Source organism: Haliotis asinina, chromosome 4 (genome assembly GCF_037392515.1).
Source record: "Haliotis asinina isolate JCU_RB_2024 chromosome 4, JCU_Hal_asi_v2, whole genome shotgun sequence".
Classification (NCBI taxonomy): domain Eukaryota; kingdom Metazoa; phylum Mollusca; class Gastropoda; order Lepetellida; family Haliotidae; genus Haliotis; species Haliotis asinina.
The window spans coordinates 23793987-23815398 of record NC_090283.1 but is presented as its reverse complement, the minus strand read 5'-3'; the positions used below and the strand labels follow the sequence as shown (position 1 = coordinate 23815398).

At 40.1% G+C, this 21412-nt stretch overlaps 1 protein-coding gene across 4 annotated transcripts; it reads right to left on the bottom strand.

Moving 5' to 3' along the window:
* Window positions 1-2728: 2728 nt before the first annotated feature.
* LOC137281396 (leukocyte elastase inhibitor-like) lies at window positions 2729-20476 on the bottom strand. Of its 4 annotated transcripts, XM_067812596.1 has the most exons (3): window positions 20198-20442; window positions 11291-11337; window positions 8749-11120 (listed from the first exon to the last, which is right to left on the bottom strand). In XM_067812596.1, the coding sequence occupies exon 3, from the start codon at window positions 11114-11116 to the stop codon at window positions 9917-9919; it is 1200 nt and encodes a 399-aa protein (XP_067668697.1). In that variant the 5' UTR covers window positions 11117-11120; window positions 11291-11337; window positions 20198-20442; the 3' UTR covers window positions 8749-9916. The 4 variants fall into 4 exon arrangements, with proteins under 4 accessions (XP_067668699.1, XP_067668697.1, XP_067668696.1 ...); XM_067812598.1 differs by lacking the exons at window positions 8749-11120; window positions 11291-11337 and adding an exon at window positions 2729-6077; XM_067812595.1 differs by lacking the exon at window positions 11291-11337 and having other exon boundaries at window positions 20198-20476.
* Window positions 20477-21412: the final 936 nt, after the last annotated feature.

Below are 21412 nucleotides of genomic sequence, written 5' to 3'. Positions count from 1 at the left end.
GTCCAATATATCTCCCAATTTAGACAACCGTACATTGAAAGTACAGTTCCCCTACTTTTTTTTAAAGAGTATATAATGTGTTGAGCGGTATATCACAGGTGCAAGTTTGCTATTTTCATGTGTGTACGCATACATCAGTAATGTAGCAGTAATCACATAACTGAGATTTATAGGGAGTGAGTTTAGTTTTACGCCGCACTCAGAAATATTCCAGCTATATGGCGACGGTCTGTAAGTAATCCAGTCAGGACCAGACAACCCAGTGATCAACAACATGAGCATCGATCTGCGCAATTGGGAACCGATGACATGTGTCAACCAAGTCAGCGAGCCTGACCACCCGATCCCGTTAGTCGCCTCTTACGACAAGCGTAGTCGCCTTTTATGGCAAGCATGGGTTGCTGAAGGCCTACTCTACCCTGGGACCTTCACAGATCACTGAGATTTATAGATAAAGGAAAGGCAAAATTCAAATAGAAACATTTATCCTTTATCATCATGGCACCAGGTTCTGTTGAATGTATCTGATACTGAGGACTTGCTAAATTGCTAAACAAGTATTCAGTTACTTTATAGAACCAGTGACATTATTTAATGGTGCAGCTAAAGTTTTGATGGTGCAGCCAACGCCTAAAAGCCAGGTTGCACTCAGTGCAAGAACTGGTAAAAATACGAAACCGCACTTGTACATTTATAAATGTGCGAAAGTCTTTTGTGTTTGTTTGTTTTTTTAATTATTTTTTTATTATTATTATCACAAGACGTTCCTACGTTTGTTGTGAACGCCGCAGTCAGTTACATGACGGTGATTTGTGAATAATCAAGTTTGGGCCAGATAATCCAGTGACCGACATCGATCTAAACACTTGGCCGTACGATAGTATTACCTGCATTCAATCTTGTCACCGAAGCGAAGTGATATGGGGTTTACGAGCCCGACCACTCTTATTCTTGTTGATGGTGGGATAGCATAGTGGTCAAAGCGTTCGCTTGTCACGCCGAAGACCCGAGTTCGAATCCCCATGTGGGTATATTGTGTAAAACCCATTTCTGGTGTCATCCGCTGGATATTGCTGGAATATTGCTTAAAGTGTCGTAAAGTCATACTCACTCACTCGTGGCGTTGTTGACTTTGAACACAGACACACGGACGCACACCCGAATACAATAAAATAATCTCCCACTCATACAAGGTCCCGTTTCCTTAAGCGACCTCTTCGCTAAGACGACCGTTACTTCCGTCGTCTTACATAACTAGACTGGTAAGATCTCTTTGTGGAACGGAGACCGCTGTGTTTAGCAACAGCTCTATGGCTGCGGTTTTGGTGTAATTAATTCGACTCATGTCTGTGAATCATTTCGTTTTCACTTAATGGTGATTCTGTCAAATCTAAGTACCTGCTCTGCTGGACCGCGCGGCTTCTAACAAAGGATTATTTACCCATTGAGTTGACACAACTGTTCAAGAGTTGATCACTGCCATCATTGTCTCGATTATGTACAAACCCTAGCCATATAACTGGACTATTGCTGAGAGCAGCAACTAAACTCACTCACTCCAAGAATACACAAGACTATATTCGGCTTTTCCCGACTGCGTCACGATGGTTGTCGATAAGGCACACACAGTTACCTCCCTTTAAAATACTGACCATTTGAAATTGGAAGAGGCGGGTGTATAATATCGATTATCCTTTTACAAGATAATGGTAGGTAAGTTGTTTTGAAGAGCATGACCTTATATATAACTTGGGGGTTTTCTCAGTACGTTTTTCATGCTTGTGCTCTTGTTGAAAGCTTACTATTTGTACCTGTTCATTTATAGTTTTGATTGTCAATTGGATAATCGCTATGGCAAGGCATATGCAAATACACTTTCCAATGTAACAGTGATGCGGGTAGTTGTTACCACCCACTGTTGGTTTCAACGTAAGTTATAACAGGTTTCTAAATTTGTTCATAATATGCAAATTTTTGTTTTTTTAACTGTTAAGAGGGTATTTCGGATGATGATTATAGGACCAAATTGAAAAAAACCTAGTTGGTAAAACATAGTTACTTTAATATTTGTTTAAACTACCTAATTTAATGAAGTAATAAATAAAACACTTTATTTCTATTTTCAGGAGTACTACAAAACAGCCACAAAAGAATCTAACCACATCTAAGTGAGGTAACTCTGCATAGCAAATTGTTGTGATTGTTGCTTTTGGATGTATGGGTCATCCACTCACTCAATATCTCTTTTGAAAAGAAACATTTCTTATTTCCCCAGATATTTTTCAAGAAGTTTATTTTTTCCCGTGTGTTTCAAACATTTTAACATTATATTACATGTATATTGGAATCCATCCACTGCTATCGGACTGGCTTACCAGTGTAAATTGGTTAGATTTGGTATTCAGCAAACCCATGCTAGCCATTAAGGACAACTAACTGGATTAGGTGTAGAGGCTCACTGTCTTGCTTGACCCACGTCATGGTATCAAAATTGTGTATATATTGACCACTGGATTGTCTGGTCTAGACTTGATTATGTACAGACCAACACCATATAGCTGGAAATATGGCTGAGTGCAGCATTAAACAAACAAACAAGCAAACTCTCCTATCCTGAAATATTACCTTTCTCGAAGACTTACATGCATATGCTCATCTTTCCATTATTCGCTCCAGGTGTCGCCTCCACTTATGAACATCAAAAACTGACTTTGCGTGATTTTTGTCATTTTGAACACTTTTATTCAACATGACACCTAAAAAGAAATACATACTGTGTTATACAGACAAATGTACAAAAAAAAGTACAGAAATATCTAAAGCTTTTGTTCAGAAATGATTTTTATTGCACACTGACCTCATTGAAAACAGACATCCTGTAGAGTAGCAGTCTATATTGGCGAGGGGCCTAAAAGAGCTCTGGAGCATTCTCTTAGCGTTTCTGAGCGCATTGGGATTTTCATGACTACTCCCAGCTTCATATGTTAGATGATGATGCACAAAAAGTGAATGTCATATTTTCTTCAAAGCATGTACTACTTATTTAATCATTACAATTAAAAGGTAAAAGCAGCAAGGACAGGTGGTAATCAAAATGAAATTAGAATAAAAACTTGCGTATTTGTGTCACCAGCATGATCCCTATGGTTGATTGAGGAGGATGAACTAAAAATGACCTGTGACCATATTGACCTGTATATGGTGATGGTGATGTCGACAGGGATGGTGGATGGTAGATGATGGAGATGGTAGTGGAGGTGAAGGTGTTAGGGTGGTGTCATCGATGATGTGGTGATGGTGATGTCGACAGGGATGGTGGATGGTGGATGATGGAGATGGTAGTGGAGGTGAAGGTGTTAGGGTGGTGTCATCGATGATGTGGTGATGGTGATGTCGACAGGGATGGTGGATGGTGGATGATGGAGATGGTAGTGGAGGTGAAGGTGTTAGGGTGGTGTGATCGATGATGTGGTGATGGTGATGTCGACAGGGATGGTGGATGGTGGATGATGGAGATGGTAGTGGAGGTGAAGGTGTTAGGGTGGTGTCATCGATGATGTGGTGATGGTGATGTCGACAGGGATGGTGGATGGTGGATGATGGAGATGGTAGTGGAGGTGAAGGTGTTAGGGTGGTGTCATCGATGATGTGGTGATGGTGATGTCGACAGGGATGGTGGATGGTGGATGATGGAGATGGTAGTGGAGGTGAAGGTGTCAGGGTGGTGTCATCGATGATGTGGTGATGGTGATGTCGACAGGGATGGTGGATGGTGGATGATGGAGATGGTAGTGGAGGTGAAGGTGTTAGGGTGGTGTCATCGATGATGTGGTGATGGTGATGTCGACAGGGATGGTGGATGGTGGATGATGGAGATGGTAGTGGAGGTGAAGGTGTCAGGGTGGTGTCATCGATGATGTGGTGATGGTGATGTCGACAGGGATGGTGGATGGTGGATGATGGAGATGGTAGTGGAGGTGAAGGTGTCAGGGTGGTGTCATCGATGATGTGGTGATGGTGAGTGAAATGGAGATGGTGACGGCAACAGGGATGGTGTATGATGGAGAAGACATTCAAGGTCGCGGTGATGGTTTCGAGATGGTGGTGAAGGTGGTTACGGAGGTTGAGCAGCCATGATGCTGGTACTGGTGATGGTGACTTACATGATGATGGTGATGGTGACATAAACAGTGATGTTACTGAAGTGATGATGGTGAAGGTTACATAAATAGTGATGTTATTTAAGTGATGATGGTGATGATGGTGATGGTTATATAAACAGAGATGTCACTGAAGTGATGATGGTGAAGTGATAATGGTGGTGATGGTGACATCAACAGTGATGGTTACAGGAGTGATGGTGATGATGGTGATGGTGATGTTCAACAACATAAGAATCATGTCCAGCCACTGGATGATATTGTGTTATGAACACAACATGACATAGATCTGCAGGTCTGTTATAATGATGCAACTATGGTGACCACTGATCTATAGCGGATCTACACAGCGTTTCCAAGATGCAGACAACCCGTGTCTTTGTCAATGACACCAGGGAGTCATCATGATTCCTAACTTTTTAAGCCAAGGGCAAACACTGATTAAAACCAATACCCAAAAACCATGTCCAGAACCCCCATCCCTGACACTAGCTGGGGAGTTATAATGATTGGTAACTTTTTATGCCTAGGGAAACACTGTTTACAATACAGTGGAGGCTGTCAAAACCAGCATTTGCCCAATCCAGCAAGTTGTCAAGACCGGCATAAAATCTCAGTCCCATCCATTGCTTGTACATTTATCATCAGCTCTACAATCCAACACATTGTCTAAACCAGACTATTTCTTCAGTCCCAGTGAGTGCTGGTTTAGACAGCTTCCACTGTATCTGAACCTAACTGACTTAGCATGTTTCCAGGCCTTCTGGATTCACAATCCTCCCAAGAAAAAGGATCATCTCACTTTGTCTGTCTCGGATAAAAAATATGAATGGATGATCAGCTCTGAAAACCAGCTTCTTCTGCATCACCAACCCATCGACACAGTCCATCATGGTGCATGCTGCTGCCTCTGTACCCTCCTCATTGACCTCCACAAAGGTCTTGTGGACGACCCTCGACAAGGTCAACAAACCTGATGGATCAATCCCAGAAAAGTTGGCTTCCACAGGGTCAAAAGCTGTACACATCCCTAATGTGGAAAGAACATCGGCAAGCTCAAAAGTGGACTCCATCTTAAACCTTGGAAGTGACACATCAACCTCATTCCATGCATTAACAGTGAACTGGGCATGAAGATGATGTGGTTTGAGGTTCTGTTCCAGGAAACTTAAACCGTTTGTTTTTCTAGGAAGGAGTATCACCATGCTGAGTCTGTCTCCTACATACGGAAGTTCCAGAGCCATGCAGTCCAAGTCTTTTATCTCACTGTACCCAAAAGTGTCCACAGTGTTCATCATATCAATCACGACCTTCTTTGAGGAGGAGACTGTAAAAGAGCCCTTCTCAGTTAAGCCCTTATCAAAAACATTTTCCCATTGTCCTTTAAAATAGATAGCATTTACTAAAATCATTGATGTGTCTTTAGTGAGAGAAAGTGGTGAGATCACTCCTTGGATCCTATCGTGGGTCTGATTGGCCACCCAGGCATTGATCTTGGTACACTCTGACTCCGGGTTCCCGATGAAGTCACATGTTTCTGCCTCAGCTCCAAAATGCAGTGTGACCTTTTTGGAAAACTCTGGGCACAGCTGCTTGTCCTTTCTCACATAGAGTTTATTAGCCGAAGCCAAATCGCAGCCCTCCGCTTTGCTGCTCATAACTGCCAGGTACTCCTGAAATGCGATGTGGATGGTTTCTGATATTTCCGTCAGTTTCAAGACCTGCAACATCTCTGAGGCTGTAGTTCCACGGGCCCCCATGTAAGCCATGGCCATGACAGACAGGACACTGTAGGGGGACAGGAACAGGTTCTGGTCAGACATGGAACTGGACAGTGCTCTGTAGAGGTCAATGGTGAACTTGGCATCTGCTGCAGCAAGCTGGGACACCTTACTGCACGACATCGTCCTGGCACCTCTACAAAACAAATAACTTTTGGTCATGCTCCAAATAAGTGGAACTTTGTTCCCCAATGTTTATTTATTACATGTATTTAATGTGAGTGAGTATGGATTTATGCGTCTTTCAGCAATATGTTGTTCCAGTAATGTCATGGCAGGGTCACCAGGAATGGGGTTCACACATCATATACTAGTGAGTGTATGAAATCAAAACCGAGCTTTCAGGATGAAGAGTGAATGTGTTGACTACTACGCTATCCCAGCACCCCTACAGCATACTGAAGAAAACGATTTGGCCTTTGGCTTCCACTTTATCCACTCTGACTACAAAAGAGACATGTTTCAACTAGCACTTTCAAAACAAATATGTATTTCTTGATTCCATAAAACATGACAACATGAAACCCATCCTGTATAAAATATATCGATCTACATTGTTTGTGTTTTTCAGCCGACAAGCTAACTCAGCAGCATGTTTTCTTGCAATTCCAGAGTGACCTGTTCCTGGTCAAAGACAACAAGAGTAATTCCCCCTTGGACTATGAGTAAAATGTAGGTGTGCATGGTGCCCTGGTCATAATGAGATGAAGTTTGGCCAACTTGGTTTCGAACAATCCTTGGATGGGCGGCAGTGTTTGGTAACTGGACTCTGGAGAGTTTCTAGGACTCCCGTCCTTGACCACAACAAAGCATGTGACACATACAGTCTCACACAAATGAGTGTGTTCAAAATTGCCTGTTCACCCAGCAGTGAGTGGGGTAACTGGTGGGATAACATGGCCTTCTATTGACCTTCTGGCGCATCGCAGGCTGCTTGGGTTTGCACATTAACTGTCCTTAGCTAGTGCAAGTAAGATCTATTGTCAGATTGTTCTCAGTGTAGGTAACATTACTATGCATGTATGGTGGCAGTATTAACAGTGTAAATTTTAATAACAAATGAGTGTTATCTTGTTTTGTGCACAAGTAGAATTAATTACCAGATGCAAAAACTGTTAATATGTCTGTTGCCAAAAATTGAAAAGTATTGTATGTATAAAAGACTAAAAAAAATAATGATGGATGTGTATCTTCTCATGTGTACAAAATATGTTAGTTCAGGTGCAAATTTTAATTTTTTATGATCTTTTGAATCTGTTCTGAATGTTTGTGTCATCATCAATGCATGTTTACTCTAATATATTCTCTTAAAAAAAAGTGACCCGTGAAGGTCCCGAGGTAGAATAGGCCTTCAGCAACCCATGCTTGCCATAAAAGGTGACTATGCTTGTCGTAAGAGGCGACTAACGGGATCGGGTGGTCAGACTAGCTGACTTGGTTGACACATGTCATCGGTTCCCCATTGCGCAGATCGATGCTCATGTTGTTGATCACTGGATTGTCTGGTCCAGACTCGATTATTTACAGACCGTCGCCATATAGCTGGAATATTGCTAAGTGTGACGTAAAACTAAACTCACTCACTTAAAAAAAAGTAGGGGATAATGAACTTTCAATTTGGATAGGAAGTGTAAACATTAACAAACGTTTCAAGGACAGACATCTTATGAACACACAACCATTTCTCTCTATTACCATCCCTAAACACAGAGCCCCTAACACGTACATGGAGTCCCATTCTTGATTTTGAAGTTTTCTCACTTACAACATTAATTTTGACACTCATCTTGCATCACACATTTCATATACTTCTGTTTTTTTCTAGTCGTTTGTTTTAAAATGAAAACTGTTTACATGCAAATTACATGCCATACACCAATCATCTTTCAAAAGTGACTACATTCCAAACAACTATCGTTGTAAGGAAGTGCAAATGTTGATGCGATTTCTAAACATTCAGTAATATCATATCAACATTGACTGACTCCGATAAATCTCCTAAATATTTTTGATTGTAAATAAAAAACAATGAAGATCCCCTACTTATTTTGAAGAGTATATTTCGGCAACAGTCTCTTGTGTTCAAATTCTATGTGAATCTCCAATGCTTGCTGCATCTGTCTGTCCAGGAAAATGAATAAAGTTGATGTATTCTTTTCTCCCCTGATTGCAAGCCATCTTAATAAGGCTATGTTTGTGTACATAGCACTGTTTCACATCAGTGGTTGCAAAAAGCATGCTGAAAATCCATGTTAGATTCCCCACATGAGTACAGCCTGTGAAGCTCATTTTGTCTGTCTCCTGAAGCACTGCTAAAAACAGCATAAAACTTAACTTCGTCCCCCTCACACACCCATTTCTTACTTGTCCCCCACCTCCATGAGCAGATCCAAGGGGACAGGGGGGGAGGGGGGCTAAGGGGTTTTGAAACCCCACAACACCCCCTACCTATATTCCTCGATCCGCACATGACATTGCAATGAGGAACAACAATCATACCTCAGTAGATGTGAGTGAGTCAGTGAGTTAAGTTTCACAGCGTTTTTTGCAATATTCCAGCAATATCTGGGCGAGTGACAACAGACCCATGTGGCGAATTGAACCTGATTCTTCAACATGACGAACAAATGCTTAAACCACTTGGATACCCCAACACCCCTATCTCACATACAACAATCAAACCACTGACATTTTGCTACCAGGACAAACAGTCTCTCCACTAGACTGTGGAAGTATTCTGCACAACCTCTCACACAGGAATTAAGTTTTTAATCATGTTATACTATGAAAGAAATCTATTCACAACATAATGTATCACAGTTATTTATTAGCATGATTACAGCAATACAGGATTTACTACATATGTAATATGTGCATATCTTATGCATATGTAATAATGTGGGAGTTTTTCAGAACGTATTTAGAATGTATTGTACCTTGAGAATATACTACAGCCACATCAAGAAAATATTATGATTACACGGTGCCATTTAGAAAGTGGTCAAATGCAACATATGTCATATTTGGGATTTCACTTTCTTAGTAAAGTACAAATGCTAGTACTTTTTTCGGTTGAGTCCCATCCGGGATTCGAACCCGCACCCTCAGAGTCAGGCACCTAATCGCCAGCACACAAAGTCAGCCGCCTAGCCCGCTCAGCCACCGCGACTTCCACAAAAATGAAAGTCGGACAACTGGTAGTCTAGACTGCGTACTTTGTGTACCCCTCTGATGAGTGTAAATTACTAAGAAAGTGAAATCCCAAATATGACAAAGAAAATATTGCTGTCATATAAAGTCCAGCACCATGAAAACATACAATAGAAAGTTTACATCTCAACATATTCAGGTCATGACTTTAAAGATCTTAAGGACTGTTTGACCAATGTTTCCAATTATATATGTATTACAAAAATAAAGTGAAAAAGCATATTTCTTCCAAAAAATAACACCGAGCTATGAATCAAAGGATTATTATTGTCCCACAGAGATTTATGAAGTCAAAGGCTAACCATTTCACTGGTAGCTGTACTGCTAGAGACACTGACAGAAGTTTATGAATAGTTTCAGTCAAACAATATTTAATGTACTTCTATTAAATGTCTATAATATTTAATTGACAGAAATAGGCAAAATAACAAAAACAAGTACTTTGGCAACTGACAGAAGTCGATGAATAGTTTCAATCAAACAATATACTTCTATTAAATGTCTAAAATAGATTGCATTTAATTGACAAAGATATGTAAAGGAACTAAACAACTACTTATGGTAACTGACAGAAGTTTAAAAATAATTAAATGTCTATATTATATTGCATTTAACTGACAGAGATAAGCACAGAAACTTAACTACTTTTGGTAATTGACAGAAATTAACAGTTTCAAACAATCAAACAATGTTCTATTAAATATATTGATAAACTGCATTTGAATAACATTAATGTTAATGTGAAACAAAATTGTATCAACAGCTCTACAATTCAGTTTTCTGTGAAACACCAGCTGATCCTGCTGTGGGAGGACGGACAAGTCTGCCCATGAAGAGCACAACATCGGCTCGGTTGTCACGGATGAGAAACAGGAAGGGATGATCGGCCTTGAAAGGCTCAATTATTGGGAGCGATCTTGTCATGATCCTAACAGCTGTAGCCGCAGCAGCTTCACTTCCCTCCTCGTTGACTTCCAGGAAGGCCTTGTGCACCACCTGGGAGATGTACAAGAGGCGAGTGCCATCGATACCAGACAAATCGGCTTTCTGCTCATCAAAAGCATCAGACATTCCAAGTGACTTCAGGACTTCATTCAGCTCAAAGCTTGATTCCAATACAAATTTGGGCATAGAGATGTCAACAGTAGTTTTGTGAACATGCTTTAAGGTTTTCGTCAAAGATTCATGATTCAGTTGACTTTCCAGTTCTCCCAAACCATCATCCTTGTATGGCAACAAGAAGAACATGCTAAGGTCCTCCTTCACATAAGGCAGTTCCAAAACAGAACAGTTCAGTTCATCACTTAGGCCAAACCTAAACTTCTTCTTCATCCTCATCATGTCAACCTGTACTGTTTCCCCAGGTTTCACCTTAAATGTGCCCTTCTCTGTCCTTGCTGGATCAAATTTCTCTGCCCAGTTTCCCTTGAAGTATATGGCATTAACAAGAATCATTGCCGTTAGTGGATCGATTCCACCAGTGATCAGATCCTTTATCTTGCTGTTGGTCTCCGATTCCACCCATTGGTTGATCTTCTCAGCCTCTCCAGCTCCGTTGCCTGCAAAGTCAGACAAGATGGCCTTAGCACCATAATGCTTCTCTGTCTTCTGGAGAAATTCTTCCAGAATCTTGGCCTTATTATTCACAAACAAGCGGTTGGCTGTTGTGAGTATGTAGTCTCCCTGTTTTTTCAGAAGACGCAGATAGTCTTCAAACCCTGCATGTACAGAGTCCTGGAGGTCAGTCCACATCAGGACATGGTTCATCTGAGCTGCTGTGTCACCTCGAGCTCCAAGATGGGTCATGGCCAGAGCTGCCGAGATGCTGAATGGAGACAGAAACACATTGGAGTCCTTCCGGTTTGAGGCAACCTTCTTGTACAGGTCCAGACCAAACAGGGAATTGGCAGAGGCAACCTGCTTCACTAGGTCTGGGGTCTTCAGTCCAGTTTCACTTTCAGCCATGGCTCTGTAGAAGAAATCACACAAGACAAGTAATGTTCTGGTAACATGAAAAGACAACAATTGTCTCCTCAACATATTCTTCAGATCTTTTAAAGGTGGATGTCTGTGAGTTCATTTGAAGCAGAATTTGACAGCAATGGATCAAGGTCTAATAAGCAAAGTTGAAGTCCATACTGTGACAGATCTCCTCAGTAAAGATGATTCTTCAGGATGTTTGGGAACTGGAAGGGGAAAATGGGGAGTGTTTGAACCAAATGATACAGAAAGACATCAAAGAGAGGCATGGACCAAATCTACAATCCATAATTCTGTTTGGACACTGCTGATTTTCTAAGTCATGCTTATTGAGAATCGGGCATTTTCAGCTTTTCATCTTCCATTTCATGGACAAAGACCAGAACATGACTATGCCTGGGCGTGATAGTAGCAATTTGTAGAGATTAGTAGCACTCAGATATGGTTAAGATGGTTCACGAGCACACAAAAGAAGAAGCAGAAGTAGAAAATCATCAGCATCCAAATTAAAACAGTTGAACTATGAATGTAGATTCTGCTAAACAGTCATGAAATTCATTTTGTTTTCCATTTTCCACACATGACATATTCACGACCAATTCACTGTGAGAACCCAAGGGGTGTGGGATTTCCATGAAGTGCCCCTTTCAGATAGTGACAAAGATTTTGGTAATACCTAAGTAATATATTGTCCTTGTACTTGCATTTTCTGTTTTTAAAATTCTGCATCCACTTCTGATATTAACACCTGGGTAATATAACTGATCACAACCTTGAACATGTGAAAAATTAATTTCTGGAATAGAAACCAAACCAAGTCATTCATTTGTCTGTAGTCTGAACAATATCAAATATCAGGTACTATTGCCTTTCTTACTCAAGGAATATTGGTGAGTGAGTGAGTGAGTGAGTGAGTGAGTGAGTGAGTGAGTGAGTGAGTGAGTGAGTGAGTGAGTTGCACCAGACATAAGTTTCACACGTTTAATCCAAGAATATTATCTACAGACATACTGTTTGGTTGCACAGACTAGAATCTGGGACAGGCAAACCATTGACTGAAGCATGACCTAAGAAAACAAAACCCAGCAATACCTAGGGCACCCTGACCACTTTAGTCAGCTTCAAACTGAGCTTTTGTGTGACCTTGTCTTCCAAAACATTTACTTGAAGACTCCAAATGTCATTAAAATGTAAAATATTTACCTCCATTTGCTGGCTTGATCAAAGTAGCCCTCTCTCAATCCAGCTTAACAGAAGAATGACGGTGTTTGAATAACAATGTTTATTTTTAGCACATCAAACATGTTTCACCAGTTACTGTTCATGGCTTCAATGCAGCAGTACATCCTTGACAGTCTATTGTATCAGATCACTGACAAATAACACGAAGACAGTTCAACAAAGTGTACAGGAAACAGTAGTATTTATGGTTTGGCTACGAGATCACTTTAGACAAAAGCCTCTTTAAAGCTTTATTTATTAAATAAAGCTTTCATCAGGCCCTATATCACTTTTTGCTCACCCTGCCAACTTCCTGACCACTATGACTGCAAGCCAACACTTCCTGGTCACTCGATTGTGCTGATTCAGCGAAACATACGAACTCCCAGTTTACAGTTTTATATTTATAGGAGCCTTAAAATTTGTAGAGCACCATGAGTTTCCCAACCCCAACCAAAATGCCCAACGTTTTCAGATTTTCCAATTAGACATTTGGTGCCCAAATAGATATACAGCAACCTATCTGCATTTCCACAAAAAATGGCAGTCGAAGCAACATACAAAACTATGGGCTTGTGAGCCGAGAAAGTGGTGGCGTACCACCTTCTATTGGATAATCCATGAGTGGCAATCTCATCAAAACTTCATGTTTGGCTATCTTCGACGAAAAGTTTCTAATTTCGAGACCGGAGACGTGCGAGAACACATTGGAGGTCATTTGGCTGACTATGCGGATTGTTCCAAGGAACATATGCAGAAAACCTCTCTCCATCCATATGTCCAGACCAGAGTTTGTACTCGTATAGAGGTCTCTTTGTATGACCACAGGACCAACACCACGATGGCCAACGATTTGGTGGGCGAAGCACTAGCACTATTCTTGGGAGAAAACCTTTTCATCATAGAACCACCAGCTTGTGGGTTGTATGCGCACATGCTCGAGAATGTGGAATCCCATCAAAGAAAACGTAGAAGACGATATTTGGTGGAACTGTGCAGAATAGGCTACAGCCAATTTCAGATTCCAGGCATGTCCTCTATTCTGAATATACATTATTGGACTCCCAATGGAACAGCTTCTTTCATCACACAGCCTTGCAGGTGTTTCGAAACTGGTGTTCCGATGTATTGGAATCCAGTGTCTGTTGTATTGTTGCCAGATGTTATGGAAAAATCTGTTCGCCGAGCACTTGCTATGGGATCTGCAGTAGCGGAGAGACTACGACAAAAGGCAATAGAAGAAATGAATCCAATCAAAGCCAACGAAACAACGCATATATTCGGCATGCTTTCTGGGGAATACATTTGTTGGAAATTCGCTCCCGCGACCTATCATGGAAACCACAGAACCATACTGCGGCTGGTTCCTACTGCAGATGGAGTGGAGGCAACAGCCGTAGATGTGTGGATTCTATCGAACGGCTCAGAGGACACTATACTCTTCAAAACAATGATACTCCAGTTTTCTACTCCATTGGCAAACCGAAAAGAGCCACGCAAAAAAAGAACAATAGATACTGTGCACTAGAAATTGCAAAATCTACAAGACAACAAGGCAACTTCCCACGATAGACTACTGGATCCAAACTACCGAGGGACCAGTTCAACAACTGTTTCTTCGTCTGTTTTTTGAGAAATATGTCCAAGTATCGTTGTTTCCATTTTCTTGGCACTGCATTCCAGATCTTCCAAAGAATTGTATTGCACACTAGGTCAAACCCAAAGTGTTGCAAATAGTAGTTTCAACGTTCAAAATTCGGAGTTTCGCCGTGAATAGGTTCACGGAGCTTGAAACAATATGCATGCCAAAAGTATGAGGTTGTGAGTAGTAGTCTAATCTTGGTTGTGTACACAAAGAAGTAAATATTCTACTCCTTACTTAAAAAGGATATGTTTGTAGTACACAGTCTCTACCACACAGAAAACTCAAATGTCTGGTTAACTGACAACTATATGTTTGCTAATGACAATATGCAATGCACAACTTCAAACAATGACCACAAGCAGTTTGAAATTAACACCTATCGGGCTTATACACCATAGAGCGCCGGCTAAGTGTATCAGCAAATGAGCCAGCCAATGAAAAGATTTCTTAACACTTGAGCGCACACCCAGTGGCTCTGACTGGGTTCAGTATCCCGGGTCTTTCATTTCAAGCGTAGCAGAACCAAATACAAAATACTGCACTTTTGATTTGTGACGTTTCACAAAAAAAAATTTATGGTTTTTTTTCATAATCAGCAATGCATATTACATGTCATGAATAAGTGATAATTGTGTTTTAATTATGTTTGATTTTTTGGTTGCATATCACCTTAAAGTGATGCCTATATACTATTACTGCCAAAGTCACTGTCTACTGTAGTAGTCACATGGCTTCCATGTTGAGTGTTTACAAATTGCTGCCAAGTATTTGGCAATATAAGAATTACTAAAACCCCAACCCCAAAGTGTTGCAAATAGTAGTTTCAATGTTCAAAATTGGTAGTTTTGACCATAAAATTCGTAGTCAACTAAACAAACAAAATCATGATGGGTTCTGAGAAAAAAATGAATTATATTACTGTCATGTCGTTAAATTATTTCCGCAGGAACTAAATGGGTCAAATCGCAAAGGTATTGAAATCAGATTTGCTAAAATTACGTTTGTCACTTCCAATCATTCCAGTTCAAATATGTCATTAAATATGATGAATGGAAGGTACGTGAGGTCCAAAAATGTATTTCATCGTTGAAAATATATGTTTTTTATCTATATATCAGAATTTTAATGCACTTTATTCATATTTCATAGGATTTCTAGTGTAATCATATTGGTGTAGTTTGAAGTTAAAATTTGTAGTGACTACAATAAAATCGTAGAGGTTGGCATCTCTGCATATATTTATAAGTGTTAATTTCGCCATGAATAACTACAATAGTGCTGATGCGGCGTTAAACTTCATTCTTTCATTCATTCATTATAGGTGTTAATTACCACATGAGGATAATTAACTTGGAGTGAAAGTACTCAATTCTTTATAGTAGTGGTAATACAAATGTATACAAAATGCTAGTTACTCCTCAAAACATACAGGCATGAGAGAAAACACCTAATTGCTTGAAAAATTATCTGGAGCGCTGAGGAAAAGTGTGTTACAGCAAATCCAATGTGTGGTTTTAACCCCCTGTATGACATGACCTGCATCAACACAAATGGCAGAACAGGACCTTGAGAAATGTTGTCATTGTCGAATGTGAGTTTGAAACTGACATTAACAATGATCTCTCATTTGAGATGTGATGCATTGCTATGCCAGTGCTTTATAACCCCCAAACTGAGGACAATGAGTAATGCATGTGAACTTTCCTCAGGCATCCTGATAAACTATGCACAACCAACCATTATCATGATTATAGCGACAAGAAGAGGTCTCCATACACAGACGTTTTTAGCACAAGGGCCAAATAATTTGAATTTTTTAAAAAGTATCTTTGTTTATTACATTCTTGTTAACAAACAGAACATATCACAACACCAATTTTAAAAACAAGAAACAAGTCATTTGCCTTACAGAGTTACAATTTAGTTACAAGTCATCAACAATGAGATGTCCATTCATACAGGAAAATAGATCCTTCAGATTTCTCAATACATAATGTGAATCATTTGCAGTCACAAAGTCCAGTCAATCAAACAGTCAAACAGAATATACTTGTATGGCACACAGTTTGTAGCAAGAGACACAAAAGGGGCCATCCCCATCCATTTTCAGGAGATAGTCATGAGGAAACCGCCCAATACGACACCGCCTTAAAAATACCTCATCACATCTTGACTAACCGATGTACGTATAACCAATTGCTGGCTTCAGTGCGTGAAATTTATTTCTTCCTTTTTGGGGGTCCCACCATTTTTTTGCATAAGGTCCCGAGTATCTTTTGACAGTGGATTTGAAATCAGTGTATGGGATCAGCAGCGGGTGTTGTCAAGAGCTGCTTTAGCTGCAGCATCGGCCTTTGTGTCACCTGCCTTTCAAATGTAGCCTAGTAACCAACAGAGGAGGATGTCACGTTCGAGAGTAGAATGATCGTTGTAGAGTTCTTATATGTCTAGGATGACAGGGTGACTTAAAGTGACATTTGGAAATGTCTGAAGGCAGGAAAGTGAATCTGTAAAAAGGATGGTGTTTTTGGAATGGTTCTGCTGTTTTATATAGGTCAAAACCGTGAAGATAGCTTTGGCCTAAGCTGTGAAAATTGAACTACTGTTGGGTATTCTTGAGGAGACAGTCTGGATCCACTGACTGCTGCACTGGCAACTTTGCGACTGTCCTGGGATCCATCTGTACGTGTCCTTGGATCCATCTGTATGAATGGATCCATGTGTGTTATATTTGGAACATAACTGGTTATATTCCTATTCAAACACCAAAAGATATTTTTTCCCACTTTTTAAGCTTGGTGAGGGTAAGATCCACCTGTTCTTCAAATAAAACTTGGACTTGTCTGTTGCCACTGAGAGCGAAGGGGCCCCAGGTTGTCTGGGATCAAGTGCAGTGTGATGGGTGAAGCTACAGGCAGAATTAATTTCAGCCTCATGCCCTGCACATGCACAAGCCTTCCTCTCCTCTCCCACATAGTACAAAAGGATTTGCTCATTGCCGTGCATCTCCTACTTCTCGTAAACATGTTCTCTGCACAGGCAAGACTTACATGTTTGTAACTTTGTCAATTCATGGTAATATGTTTGATTTCAAAAGACACTCGGATGATATTCTCTATTTATAAAACCTCTGCAAAACAATATGTAAAACACACTGAATGATTTACCTTAAGCCTGTGTGTTTCTATTTCAAAATCAGTCTGTTATCAAAAGAAAAAGTCTGAACCTGAAGCACATTATTTTCTGAATTGCCAAGCCATCTCTGCAATGCTCAAACTCAAAGCCCTGACTCAAAGTCTAGATTCCCTCAGTTTCAGGATCTAAATCTCTGGTTCCCCTGGGGCTCTTTTTCAGTTTACATGGGTTTATTTGTTACAATCAAACACAGAGACATGGCATTAGTCTACTGAAAAGCCTAACCCCATCATGGTGGAAACAGAGACAACAGCTTGTCTCAAGGAATTAGTCACACAGAACCATATGACATGGTTTGTCAAGATTATCACCTGTTGTTCATAAACGATCCTGCATAAAGGTTGATATACTCCCTCTACACTGTAATGTTGCTGTACTTTCACTTCCAGTATATTTAGATGTTTCCGATATTAAATGACATAAAATAGACAGGTGCAAAACCCCTCTATCTAGCATATACAGTTAAGTTCACTTATAACGTACACGCTTACAACGAATTGCCGGTTACAACGAACAAATTCATAAGTCCCGACTGCTTTCCTATATATTGTTATGAATTAACTATGGTATACACCGAACACTGATAGTACGAATTATCTGTTACAACAAACAAATTGATGGGTCCCTCTGTGCTATTTCACGCGTTAATTGACGTGTTTATAATGAACAGCTGATCCGAATCCACTCGCGTGTCATCTCACATGTCACCAATTAGCTTGTGAAAACAAACAGGCTTCCTCACATGGGATCAAGGGGATAATAAAATAACCTTACCTGTGAAATTTTATCATTGACAATTATATGTTCGTTGGTTTTGTCTTATTTTCTGTGTGAACATGATCTTGTCTGAAACCAGTGGCGTGGTGACAATTCTTGGTAATTTCCGAATATTCACGAACATTCCTGAATCGTTTAGAACGAACTTCGCTTACAACGAACTGAAAACAACAGTCCCTTTGAGTTCGTTATAAACGAATATTACTGTACTCATGTTTGATGCACTGCAACGAGAACATTCTCCATCACACTATAGGACATTGTAAGTTGTTCACTGGTCGCGAGGGGGCCATGGGCTCATGTACCCTTGAACTGTGTATATGTAAACAAACAAACATAAACAAACCTCGAGGGTACATGAGCCCATGGATCCCGAAGGACCAGCGAACAATGTGTTTATCTTCCCGAACACTTGGATTTTAATTTTGAAATGTTTGAAGCACTTCTGTTGAATGCAAGGTGAATCGCCATTTGCAGATGACACAAGGTAAACAGATTTCTCCCTTCCATCGATTTTCAATCGTAAAACATCAGTAATATCAGTGCCTGATGCGTGATTCAATGTTATTCGTGACAAAGAAGTACTACCATGAAGCACCCGAAGAGTTCGGAATTCCCAGCGGTGTACATTGAAAATAATACATTGCATATAAGCGGGGTAAATTGAAAATAATAGAACAGCGCTTAGCCAATCAGAAAGCGACATTCATGTGTGAGTTGAGATAAACAATATTACCCCTTGCATATTAATGCTGAAGGTGTTATTGTCAGCACAGGTACTCAAAATATATACCCCAGTTGTTTCTGTATACAAATTTGTACCCTTAACAATGTCAAAACACAGAAACGAATGAGAGCAGATTAAACCTGACGTTACGCAACCCATGCTTGTAATAGGAGGCAACTAGCAGTGATCACTGGATTGTATGGTCCAGATTCAATTATTTACAGACCGCTGCCATATAACTGGAATATTGCTGAGTGTGCTTGAAACTTAACTCACTCACTCACTGTTCCCATGTCATCTTCAATTTCAGTCCAAAACATCAAAATCCACTAGTGTGATGTTCAATATTTATAATATACCGTTATCTTGCATTAATTAATTAATGAACTGACAGGGGTTCAATACAGAATCTAGGGTTCAATACCGAATCTAGGGTGCAATATAGAATTTGACAATGTCATCCATATTGTCCCCCCTGTACAACTATCCCAAGTTTACATGGATATGTAATAAAACAGTATGACAGTTACAATAACGAAAAAGGCAAAATGAAGAATGTACTCATCCTAGGACACGTTTCTGATTTTACTTTGGGTACACATCTGTAGTCCCAGCAACACCAATAATTAATGTTACAAGTGCTTGGTTTTAAAACATAATATGGAGGCATGTCAATCATCAAAATTATCAAATGTGCATAGTTCATGTCATATACATGTATTTCTAAACCCAGTTTTCTCTTCCTGACAGGAAAACTTCTAAACGATCATTTTAACAGTTAATCATTGTTTTCAAGTTTATAAATATTGAAATTCTGTTAAATAATGTACACCATGGACTTATGGATACATGAGGTAGAATCTAATTAAATTTCTCACAGCTGCAGCGCTGCATGAGAAAAGTAAGGTCACCAACCTGAGAAGTAGTTCATCTAGCTTAGCTGACTAAACTGTTCCTACCAACGTATATGCCAACATGTCAGCTGGCTGTACGACTAGATAACAAAGTGTTCATGACAGTTATCAAGACACAAACCAAACAGAGGAGAATCCATACATCTATCATCAGCTCAAATAAACAGGAAGGTAGATTCTATAACACATGTTTAACTGAGAATCGACATGAACAGACGATCTGTGCCAATACTCTATATGAACAGTATCATCGTGGCTACATGGGGTTGAAACGCGAAGATTAATTTTAGTGCTATCGGTAGCTGATAAGAAGTGGTCACATCAACTAAGTGACCTGTACTCGGTGTGACCACACGTACATATTGTAGTTCACATGAATAAACTCGTATTCCAGCCACGGCCCACATCGGCCAGCCTCTAAATTCAGCGTGACAATCCCCAGTTGTCGTAGCACAATGTCCACAGCACGATCTAATGAGTTCATTAAGAGTAAATTACCGTATTTCAGCGTCTACCAGATTAAATAAAACGGCCGATCGGCGTTTATCATTGCCAATAAAAAAGTGGACATGAAATGTCTGTCTTACCCGTTTGTTGATACTGTGATAGTTCCTGGTTCTCTCTCCAACTAACTGTTTGACACCGACACGTCTAGTACATCCGAGATCTGTGCTGAAGGTGGGCGAGACTGATCGTGAGCAACCGACACGTGACGTATTGTAACTATGTAAACATCAGGACGGATGTATCCCTTTGATAACAATGCCTATCGGAACCTTGTGCATCTCACAAGACTTCGAGCACCTGATTCTCCGTATGGGCGCAAAGTATACGAAACGCCGTTTTGCTGTTACGGAGGCACACAACGCAATACCAAACCTGAATCGGTCGAAAATGGTTTGACAAACGTGACCCCATATATTTCGATGTCCAAGGATTGGATTTGGAGAGCAAATGTGCCCGTTTTATTAATACTGATAAACATTCATGTCACAATTTGAGCATAGGTCAATGTTCAATTTGAACCGATGAATCATATAAGCACATTTGTAATCGCAAAGTTATATTAACATAATTATCAATTTGTTTATAAAATGCCAATACTCCTAATTCCAAATGCATATAGAATATTGTACGAGCAAGTGTGTCATTGGTCTTTTACGAAACGAGTGTGAATGCTTGTGTGTAATACATAAATTTTATTACCGTACGTTTGCGCATTAACAAGGTAAGCAACTGTGACGTCCTCTTCAATGACGTCACGTTCACTTGTTTAATGACGTCACAGATGGCGAAATATAGAAACAATGGTTGCTCAGCAAAACCGATGTGAGCACATATTTTTTGGTATTTATTACTCACGTAGTAAACGTTTAGGTAGTTGCATACCAATCTCGTCCATCACATGAGCGTCCTATCGCGTTAACCTTTGCCTTACGGACTTGACCTGAGATTCTAATGCTTTGATTACATAACCGATGACCTCCCAATATTCGTTCACGTTGTGACGGAACTACTTTTTTTATTCATAACAAACCCTTGAATTCATTCTACACATATACTGACTCCTTTTCGTCTTGAGTTTGGCGTCTAAGTATTCTCTGTCCCAGTTTTGGTTGAAACAATTACCAATATTTTGGTAACAACCACTGTGCGTCAGGTAGAGGAAAAGCGTGAGAATTTCACTTCACATTCAGTAATGGAGTCATCTCAAATGCTAAACAGTGGTTCAGCACGTTCAGTGACGGTTGACGGTATGTCGTGCTGGCTGGTGTAATATGAGTTGATAGTTATTATTCTAT

What these genes read in the sequence shown, in the direction of transcription:
- LOC137281396 (XM_067812595.1), bottom strand. Translation starts at nt 11,116, where the DNA reads ATGGCTGAAAGTGAAACTGGACTGAAGACCCCAGACCTAGTGAAGCAG.